Here is an 11,270-nt window from a genome sequence, read left to right as displayed (position 1 = left end):
AAGCTCTCAGTAAATGTTATCTATTATTATAAATGATACTCTACTATACTTACTATTGCTAATTTATTTTAAAGCAAACCATATGTCTTTTCCTTCCTTTTGAATCTACATTAAGCCATATAAGAAACTATCTAGACAATATGAGAATGCATGTTAGAATGTGAATATAATTTTTTTTGTAACTTTTTTTGGCAATTGAATTTACCAACAGTTTTATTTTTAGAAATGCCTCAGTGACTGTACAAAACTAGAGTCATTACATCAGTATTTAAGCTTTACACTTTTTTTGCATGTATTAGTAAAACATTTATATTTTCATAGGGCTAGGTCCATATAACTGTTTTTTGGGTTATTATTACACATTGTCTGTCATGTTGTTAGTAAATTTCTTATAAATGTATACATACCATACTTTATTGCATTAGTTTCCTAGACATTAGTGCTCTTCCAAAGACTTTTTAGTTCTTCAGTTTGTTATGTACTGTCATAACAGGTAGGTGTGTTGTTGAATTTTTTATATTTAATTGCCTACCTTGCAGTCCCCTATATTGCTAAAACTTTTTATTAATAACTCATAACTCTTGCTCTTTCCAAATCATAGTGTCAATATCAGTATCTTTTTCAAGGAGATCTCCTCCTATATACCTGGTATTTTACCAGCTCCATGGACTTCAGCATCAATCCTATCAAACTATCCCCATGGACTAGGATCTCTCCCTTCCTTCCTTCCTTCTTTCCTTTCCTTTCTGGAAAAATACACAGGCATACAGAAACACGCACTTCATTTGAGAGTAAGAACTGATATGGGTTGAACTGTGTCTCGGCCCTCTCCTCAAACCCCAACACCTCAAAAGAGAGTTCCTCAGAATGTCATCTAATTTGGAGACAGAATTTTTATAGAGGTGTCAAGTTAAAATGAAATCATTAAGGTGGGCCCTAGTCCAACATGACTAGTATTCTTATATAAAAAAGAAATTTGGACACAGAGACAGGTATGCATAAAAGGAAAGCGATGTAAAGAGACATGGGGAGATGATAGTCAACTATAAATTAAGGATAAAGACCCGGAATAGGTCCCTTCCTCACAGCTCTCAGAAGGAACCAACTCTGACACCTTAATTTGGAACACCTCGCTTCCGGAACTATGAGATAATAAATTCCTGCTGTTTAAACAATCCATTTTGTGGTGTTTTGTTATGACAGCCCTAGCAAACTAAGACAAGGCCCAATAAAAATTTAAGAAAGGGAGAAATTGGCTAATGAGATTATTGCTTTGGTACTTGCATATCTGTGGCTTGTCTTTTTAGCTTCTGAGAAACCTGAATTTTTACTTGCTAGAGCATTATGTTCCTGGAATAAACTTTTAAAACTTGTTTTGTTTTATATAACCATGATGTGGTGACTGGAGACCTACATTTGACTGAAAAGAGCAGCCAGAGCCATGGATAAGACACGAGAAACCAGACTCACTTGTCACCTGTAAGTAGAGCTCTCTCTCCCATCAGCTGCCATTAAGAAAAAGATGCAATTGGTCTTAGATTTTTCTCTCTCACTTGTTGGGAGGGGTGGGGCAGCGGGAATAGAAAGGATATGGAGAGTGGGGTGTAAATAAGGCAGACGCTCCAGAGAGGGTGGGAATAGAGCTTCACGGAAGGAAAATAGATGAACCTGGTTGGTACAACATAGCTTCCCCAGACCCACCCACCCACCGACCGACCGTTCCCCCAGCTCTGTGCTGTGGCGGCAGTGGTTGACGGCGAGCGGTGCGGGGCGGAAGGGACAGCTCCAGCCAGCAGCGGCTGTTTAGGGGGGACAAATGAGACCTGCAGGTCCAAGTCGGAGCCCGGTGATCTCACCTTCGGACGAGTGAGCTCTCCGGACCTGGGGTCAGCTTGGCTGCAACCCCAGCTCGCGGCTCGGGCCGCCCCCGGCTGGGCTGCGAGCGCCGGCTGGACCCGCCCCGAGCTCCATGGTCCGCCCAGCCCCGCGCGATGGTGACTCTGGGCGCCGAGGTCCGCGCGGGGCGAGCCCACGGCTCGCAGAATGAAAGCGGGTGGCTCGGCGGGCCGCCGGCAGGGCTGTCTCCGCGAGCCCAGCGCCCCGGGGAGGCGGCCCAACCACCTGAACCCGGAAAACGCCAACAAGTAGTTTCTCGTTGGAGAAGGGCGGCTCGGCTGGGTGAAAGCACTCAGTCCGGCTGCCCGGAGAACCTCGTCCACTCGGAAACCAGAGCAGAACCACTTTTCCCTCGGTCTCGTTAAGGTATCTAGGGGCGGGAGGGCAAGGGATGATTTGCCCGGGAAGGGCGTGCTGACCCTGCAAGGCAGGCATCCCCTTCCGTTCCACCCTACGATTTGAGAGGTGAAGCCCAGGGGAGAGGTGGCTGGGAGATGGGAAACGGGGACACTGTCAGCCCGGACTCCCAGCTCGGGGATGCAGGGGGTGTGCCTCCAACAGCTTTCCCCAGAGCCTCGCCCCTCCTGGAAAGCAACCCCCCACCCCACCTTCAAGGCGTTTGTTTTTCTTGGGAAAGGGGGATGGGTGGGATGCACAGATCACTTCTATTCCCACAAATGGCTCCTAGTTAGTGCTTCCTTTCCCAAGTAATAGTAATATTAACAACAACATTAATGTGAAAAGGAAATTAGATCAGGGAATTAGGTGGAGGTCTCCTTGGTGAAAGGCACCACCAGCAGGGACGTTTTTGTTCTCTGACTTCTGCGTTCAGCCTTTTCCCCTGGCCCAGGAGAGAGAGTAGAGGTGAACTGAGAACAGGTCGCGCAAAGGGCACGCCCGGGAGCCAGCGAGCAGCGGGTCGGCCAGAGTTCACCGAGGGTACACATTTAATGGGGGCTCGCCGCCCAGCCTTGGGGGGATGGGGTCCTCTCACCCAGCATTGCCAAGTTGGCTGAGCACAGAGAACTCCCTGCCCAAGGGAATTGCCTCCGAGAGGGTAGGCGGGAGTCTCGGAATGTGGAGGGAGGAGAAGGACCCCGCAAGGGGGAGATGACAGGGTGGGGGAGGGGAGGAGGTATGGGGGGAGACTATGGGCTTGGGAAGAAGGGGCAGAGGTAGCGGCTGGACATAGGTTAGACCTGAGAGTGGACAGAGGGGAGGGAGGGTGAAGGGTGAGAAGATGAAGGAGGCAGAGGACAGGCAGAATGGTGTGCGAGGCAGGGGGAAAGATGTCATGGAAGGTCAAGGGAGACTCGGACTACTGTCCTCTCAGCTCTCTAGAAATCTGAGGAAGATGTGATGCTTGAGGCGGGGTTCCGGCTGGGCGCCTAACTCCTCCTTTGCCCCTTGCCTCTCCGCCATCGCGGCGTCTCGGGACTCTAGGGCTGGAAGTGGGGGGCGGGGCGGGGGTCACCAAGCGGCTCCGCCGACCGAGCTCTTTAACTTGGCGCTGTGTTCGCCTTCCCCCAGTCATGTCTGAGGCACAGAGATGGGCAAGATCGAGAACAACGAGAGGGTAATCCTCAATGTCGGGGGCACCCGGCACGAAACCTACCGCAGCACCCTCAAGACCCTGCCCGGGACGCGCCTGGCCCTCCTCGCCGCCTCCGAACCCCAGGGCGACTGCCTGACAGCGGCGGGCGACAAGCTGCAGCCGTCGCCCCCTCCGCTCTCGCCGCCGCCGCGACCGCCCCCACTGTCCCCGGGGCCCGCGGGCTGCTTTGAGGGCGGCGCGGGCAATTGCAGCGCCCGCGGCAGCGACCACCCTGGGGGCGGCCGCGAGTTCTTCTTCGACCGGCACCCGGGGGTCTTCGCCTATGTGCTCAACTACTACCGCACCGGCAAACTGCACTGCCCCGCCGACGTGTGCGGGCCGCTCTTCGAGGAGGAGCTGGCCTTCTGGGGCATCGACGAGACCGACGTGGAGCCCTGCTGCTGGATGACTTACCGGCAGCACCGCGACGCTGAAGAGGCGCTCGACATCTTCGAGACCCCCGACCTCATCGGCGGCGACCCTGGCGACGACGAGGACCTGGCGGCCAAGAGGCTGGGCATCGAGGACGCCGCGGGCCTCGGGGGCCCCGACGGCAAGTCTGGCCGCTGGAGGAGGCTGCAGCCCCGCATGTGGGCTCTCTTTGAGGACCCCTACTCGTCCAGAGCCGCCAGGGTAAGGCCAGAATCGCCCCCTCTCCAGCCGCCAAACTCATTCCGCAACTTCCTGTGCTTTTCCGCCAGGGGGCTGGGGGCGCGCTCTGGATCGGGGGAGGGGAAGAGGAGAGCAGGGCTCCTAACGTTGAGGTTAGAAGTCCTTCTGGTTCGCGGTCAACTCAGGCATCTTGGCTCTCATCTCCCCGCCCCCTCCCATCCCTCATCATACTCCCTTCTCTCCTCAACACAAACAGATTTACTTTAGCAGATGGAACCTAAAGGGCAAATGTCGACTTCCCTGGGCAACCTTGCCCTGAAACGGGAATCACACTTCATCTTGCACTTCTTTCTCTGACTCTTTTGTTCCAACTTTTTCTTTAGCTCGGATATCCCTTCAGGCTTTTTGGTCATCACGATTTGACCTTTTCAGTGAGGCCTGACACTCCTGCACATCTGACTCACCCAGAGCAGTGGCTCCAATTAGGGGTCTAATCTGAGGACAGTAAAGGGGAAATAGAATATATGTCTGTGGCTGGGCCTGGAGAGGGTGTGCCAGGAGGTTCATTTTGTGAGGAGAATCTCCTGAATGTTGTTTGGGAGAGCTCCAACAGAGAGCAATGCTGGGCTTGCTTGCCCCAGTGAGTTGACATATTCACCCTGCACATGAATTTTGGAGTCTGGTGTTTTTCCTCTTGTGCTGTATCTGTATTTTTTACAGATTGAATGCCAGTTGGTCACTTTGGTGATCCTAGTTTAGTCAGAGCCTCTAAACCGGGGTAATTTAGATTGCAGGTAACTTTATTTTACTCTATGGATGGGGATCACATCCTCAGTTTTTCTTTCCAGCTTCTAGTTTGAGTGACAGTTTAAATGTAGTCTTTGACACCTCCAATGAAGTCTTCAAAACAACATGAAGGGATTATAAAAGTAACCAATAATGGTTTCTCTAGTTTTAAAGGAAATAAAAGAAATATAAATAACCAAAATTATACAGTATGTGAATGTTTTTTAATTATATATGAGAACAGAGTACTGTATTTAGTTAAATCTTTGCAACTGCATGTGTCTGGTTTGCTTCTGACACCCAGAAAAGATTCCCCCTTGGGCAGAATGGGAATTCTCCCAGCTTGACTTTGGCTCCATCCTCACTGTTGTCTTCCTCTGCATGTCAGAAGTCTCTGCATGTGAGATACTATGCAGCTGTATGATAACTTGTCAGAAGATGTGCTTCTGATAACACTTTAGAAGTCTGAGAGTACATTTTGTTTTCAATTTCAAATAGAATATGAAAGAAACAATTTAAAGCATTGCTACTTTGTTTTCTGGTATGCATAAATTCTAATATGTTCATATTCTCATACTTGAATATAGAATTAATAACTTCAACTCTGTAATCTTCCTTTTGAGACCATTCTATAAATTCAACGAGTTGGCATTCATGAAAAAAAAGTTCCTGTTTATTTATTTATTTAAATTAAATCACAGATTCATAACCATTACTTCTGTGGGTTTTCTTTTTTTCTTTCTTTTTTTTTTTTTTTTTGATTCCAGCTGAGTTCCACGTGCTCTTTCCATCTGGTGGCCAAAAAGATAATCTGAATTTGTTTTCAGGCTCATCATGTAATTTATTTTACAGTGGTGTATAAAAGAATATTTTATCATCTTTCCTCATAATAACATGGTACATTTTTATTGTAGGCCAGATTGCATAGCAAAAATTTTAGAAGGTGTTTGATTTTTATTATTGCCATGGAAATTGATTCTGTAGACTATTGGTCAAAAGGCAGACTATTAATTTGAAAATATTTTTTTTTCTAGAAGTCTTTCTAAAATTTCATGGTAGTAATATTAAGGATTTGATCTGTATCCATTTTAGGTGAGGAAAAGAACACAGATAGATGACAGATTAATGCAAGGTCAAAGAGCCATCAGAAGCAGAATCAGCTGAGAATCATAGACCTGGAAAATTACTTTGAGGTCACTTCATGAGGACCCTGTATTTTGCAGTTGAAGAAAACGAAGATTGCAGATGCTAAGTGATGGTCAAGTTCATACAGCAAGTTAATAACAGTTAAAATTGTGCTGGAGGTCTCATGACATCCTTCCCAGGCCCTTTCTACCACAACCACTGATTATAACTGACCGTCTGGCTTGTGAAATATCTGCAGATTGTGTTGCTCTTGAGATTTAATGCAGAATAGGACATTTACTTAGAAATTAACAAGAATTCTAACTTTGAAAGCTCATCTGTAACATATGTATATAAATACACACACACACACACATTATTTATTTCCAGGTCTTTGCCTGTACCACCCAACACTGGATTGCAAATATGGGATTCGAGTTTTCTTAAAATTAGCCCTGTTTTAACTTTCCATTTTTATTGACCAGTTGATCTGTAATGTTTTTCTTTTTTTCTTTTTTTTTTTTCAGATTGGCTAACATTCGGCGGGGTTGTCTTCTGGAATAAAATAAAAGTATTTTCAAATTATTAGAGATTGCCTAAAAAAGAGTACTCAGAAGTCATCTATTTTAAGCCATTCTATTTAAATTTTATTTAATATTCTTATATGGACACTTTTAGTTTAGATGATTGACTGACTTAATATTATCTGACTAATTTGATAAATAAAATTACATCGGGAGGTCACTGGATGAAATTATATTTTTCATGGGCATGACTCCAGGAGACATAAAATCAATTATCATGTGGTTTGTTTCCACTGTGGTCTTACTGCCACAAGTCTCATTCTTAATAGAAGTATTTAACTTTTATAAACCCTCTTACTTTTCATTTTGCATCAGTTCATCTTTTATTGATATACTTGAGAAGAACAATTGTAACTGTTCAAATTCTATTTTCAGTTTGTTATGCTTGTTTCATCATTGTTTTTGTTCTTTTCCAATGTTGAAGAGATTGGCTCATTATATAATAGCTATTTTTTATTTCTAACTTTTATAACCTAGAGTGGAAGACTGAAACAACAGTGATAGGAACCGGATAATTAATTGAATTTTACAGCATTGTAGTTTTGTCTTTTGTCTTGGTTGCCATTTCCCCCTTCTCTATTCCTTCTAATATATGATGTAAATACATGTTCGAGAAGTCTAAATTGTTCAGGTTAACTTGATAGATAAGTTTATATCTTATATTTATGAATTTTTTCTTTAAGAATAATATTCCAAACTAGAAATTTATAAAAATTCAAATGTAAGTTGTCGTGGAGACCTGTTGTGGGGAAAATGAAATCAGGAAAGGGGAGATTATTTTGTTGATGCCACTGAGTGATATTTACAAATAGTAAAAAGCAAGTCTGCGTAGATGTATTTGTGAAAATGTTATGAATTGTATATTTCCGATATAATATGTACGTTTTAGAAGGAAATGAAACTTCTGTGTGTTTTCCTATGAAGGCATATCATAGGTAAGTGAACAGGCATCATGCAGAAATGCTTTGATAGAACTTCTAGGTTTTTTAGAAGTTTAAAAAGTAGTATAGGGACAATATACTACGATAAAAATATTTAAATAGTTTGTTTCCAGTATTACAGAATTGAGAGCTGTTCTACATTTCTACTTCTCCTTCTTCTTTTCATTTATTTTTTTTGGGAGGGGAGGGGGAAGGTGATTTGAATTAGGTTGTTTTAGAGTGTGGTTCTTCCTTGGGGACATGTACATCTTTGATTACCTGATAGACCTTTAACTTTCAAAGAGCATTTAAAACAAACAAACAAACAAAAAACCCTGCCATGGAACCATATTTAAATTGCCAGCTTTTGGTGTGTATCCAGATCACTTCATGTATGTTCTCCAGAACTGTATCCAGTATACCATTATGTGCAGATAATCCTGAATCATACTTGAATTGTGATGGTGAATCCATCATTTTTATAACCTTGAAAATATTCTCTTTATTACCTTCTTAAATTATTTCCAGAGCGTTATTAAAATTACGCCTTAAGACTACTGAAATTTAAATTTCAATATCTATAATTGGATTCAGAATTACATATATGTAATTTACTTTTTATGGGCTATTTTCTCCTTTACCTCAAAGCACAAAACAAAAGGGGAAAGAAGTGGTCTAAATAACTATTTGCTAACTGTAAGTGTACAGATAAAGACAATTTGAATCATATATTACGATTAAAGAAAGAAAATGCCTTAATTCTTCTTTTTTTTTTTTTTTTTGGCTTCTTTGACATTTCTTGGGCCGCTCCCGTGGCACATGGAGGTTCCCAGGCTAGGGGTCGAATCAGACCTGTAGCTGCCGACCTACGCCACAGACCACAGACACAGCGATGCAGGATCCAAGCCATGTCTGCAATCTACACCACAGCGCACAGCAATGCGGGATCTTTAACCCACTGAGCAAGGCCAGGGATCGAACCCTCAACCTCATGGTTCCTAGTCAGATTTGTTAACCACTGCGCCATGACAGGAACTCCCTTAATTCTTATTTTCTAATCATTGCTCCAGTTAAAAGAATGAATGGCCCAATATAGATTGTTTGTAAAATATTGTTGTTAATTATTAAAATTTTAGAGTGTTCATTTAGTCAATGAATATGATTATGCAGTCACTCTAGACTAGAAACTATGTAAGGCACTGGGAATGCATGGAGAATTTATAGTGCTTTGCCCTCAGTAAGCTCACCACTCTATAATAAAAATGTTTCCTAAAACATTATATATTCAGTTAAACTGCAACAAAGCCAACAACAAACAACATTCCGGAGATATTAAAGATGTCCTCAAAAAAAAAAATCTCACGTGTAAATATTGACACGTGCAGGAAAATATTCCATTTAGAAATGATGGTCTTAAGATATTGTTATGTCTTTATTATATTGAGAAAGTGTTAGGCTATTTCAGTCTTTGATTTTTTTTCTGTTTTCAAAGTGATTTATAGGCCTTCTCTTTACAATATTATTGAATAATGTAAAAGTTAACATATGATAAAGGCTGTACTTATACCAAACAACTGAATTATTTGTGGTGTGGTCGAGTGTCTTCATCTCTTCCATTTTAATTAAAAATTATGGCTACCCATGTGACAATGCAAATCCAAACTTCAGACCAAGAGTCTGCTATAATAGTCTGGTGTGTTCGCATTTGCTGTATAAGCATCTAAGTGTCCTTTGACCTTTTCCAGGCCACTAACTGTACAGATCACAAGTAAATTCAGTTTCATTCTTACATTCTGAGCATTGAATTTGATCAGAGAGTACCTAATTCAATACATCATTAAAAAAACAAGTAACTTAATAGAACGATATTTTTCACTAGTATATTTGATCTCAAACTGGGTGATCTGATCCATTGCTGGGCCTTAGGCATGCCAAAGATGAATGACTGGACAGATTAAGTATGATTTTTTTTTCTGTTATATTTTGTCAAGAGCTCATTTATAGACCTGAGTTGATGAAATTAAATGAGAGTCAAAGATGTTTGTCTTCTCTATCAAGAAGCTTATTTTCAGAGCAACTGAGAACAAGGGAGTGGGTAGGTTTTTAAAGAAATGCAGGTTGGGAATTCCCATTGTGGCTCAGCAGTAAGGAGCCCAACTAGTATCCATGAGGACACAGTTCGGTCCCTGGCCTCATTTAGTGGGTTAAGGATCCAGCGTTGCCATGAGCTGTGTTGTAGGTCACAGATGCTATTTGGATCCCACGTTGCTGTGGCTGTGACATGGGCTGGCAGCTGAAGCTCCTATTTGACCCCTAAACCGGGAACTTCCATATGCCACATGTGCGGCCCTAAAAAAGCAAAAAATAAAAATAAAAATAAATAAATAAATAAATAAAATACATAAATAAATAAGAAAGGCAGGCCAACTTTTCCCATTTGGAAATATGTTTAAGTACTCTTTATTTTTACTATTGCAAGTAAAGTAAATGTGATTTTCAGATCTCATATTTTTTCAAATTCTGAGTCATTTATTCTTTTTATTATGGCAACCTTTAAAAATATATTTAAATGAAATAGTAAAGGGCACTAAAGGATTGATAAATGATAAATACAGATCTCCATAAGGAAATATATAGTGGCAACATATATTATATAAACTTAATTCAGTCCTGTTGGAAGTATGAAGGGCTGTTCTTTTGGAAGAGCCATCAAGATATTTTTTATGACAGGATAACCTTTTTGCTTTTCTTATAGGTTGAAAAGTGGTGATTAATTTAACCCTGTGTGGTCAGTATTTTCGTAGAAAGTGACTAAAATATGAGTGTTGGGAGAAGAGAGCAGAAGTAGAGAATATATGGAAACAGCATTAGAAAAATGCCTGGCTTGGGATCCATGAGACCTAGGAAGTAACTCTGACTTCACAACTAGCTGTGTGACCTTGAAAAATTTACCTCATCATTCCTAGTCTTGATTTTCTTTTGCCTTTTCTGAAAGAAAAAAAAATGAGGATGACACATTGGATTTAATGGTATCCAAACTTCTTTCCAGCTCTAAGATTTTGAGGAAAAATAAGGACAGTTATTGCTAAAAATCCATGGGCGATGGGGGTGGTGGTGGACAGCATGTCTGCACTCATTTTGATTGTACTCTAGGGACCATCACACTAATAAGGTAAACTAGTATTGATTTCTTTCTTTCTTTTTTTTTTTTTGGTATATAACTTTCTGCCCTTTTCTATTCCTACAGCTGTTGGGTAGCTGCTGCTCTGGTTACCATAGAAACAGGTTAGCTCCTAGCTTCCTGTTTCCATTGAAAACAGCTTTCTCTCAACCACATATTGATTTCAGGAAATCATTTTGCTGTGGCTCTGTCATAAAACCCATAAAGATGATCGGCTCTGTCATTTCCTAAATCAAAGATTCAGTGCAGGTGTATACCCACCCACCCACGAGGATAACTGATTAGATAATCCCAGTTTTATTTCCATTTGAAAAGTGCCTTGTCAAGACACCATCCTTTTCGCCTTCCCATATCTTCTACAGAAGGGAAAGTCTTATTCACTTGAGGATTTACAGATATGCCTAACACATTGAAGTGTTTACAAAATAGTGTCATATTGTTCAGTTCTAATCTTTCATAACCCATTCTCTCAGAGTAAGCATAGAGAATGGTATACTGTCTAGCACACTTCACAAGTTTGTATTTTATCTTTTTTTTTGTTGTTGTTGTTGCTATTTCTTGGGCCGCTCCTG

At 42.0% G+C, this 11,270-nt stretch overlaps 1 protein-coding gene across 36 annotated transcripts in view; it reads left to right on the top strand.

Moving 5' to 3' along the window:
* Window positions 1–1,086: 1,086 nt before the first annotated feature.
* The window catches only part of KCNC2 (potassium voltage-gated channel subfamily C member 2), a 199,755-nt gene continuing 189,571 nt past the window's right edge, over window positions 1,087–11,270 (top strand). For 29 of the 36 annotated variants that reach the window (XR_014845408.1, XR_014845406.1, XR_014845407.1 and 26 more), the window contains exons 1-2: window positions 1,746–2,262; window positions 3,427–4,123. Coding sequence is in view for 26 of the 36 variants with exons in the window: in XM_021092018.2 (XP_020947677.1) it covers window positions 3,446–4,123 (678 nt within the window). In the remaining 10 variants the exon portion in view is untranslated. Of the gene's footprint in view, window positions 1,480–1,745; window positions 2,263–3,426; window positions 6,214–6,540; window positions 8,875–11,270 lie in introns of those variants that run through there. The other 7 variants (XM_085025052.1, XM_085025058.1, XR_014845400.1 and 4 more) reach the window with 6 other exon arrangements.

This window comes from Sus scrofa, chromosome 5 (assembly GCF_054392235.1).
Source record: "Sus scrofa isolate SSC_HxYL_T2T_F1_AM1 chromosome 5, Sscrofa_HxYL_maternal_Yorkshire_Landrace_v2.0, whole genome shotgun sequence".
Taxonomy (NCBI): domain Eukaryota; kingdom Metazoa; phylum Chordata; class Mammalia; order Artiodactyla; family Suidae; genus Sus; species Sus scrofa.
This window is presented reverse-complemented; position numbering and strand designations above follow the sequence as displayed.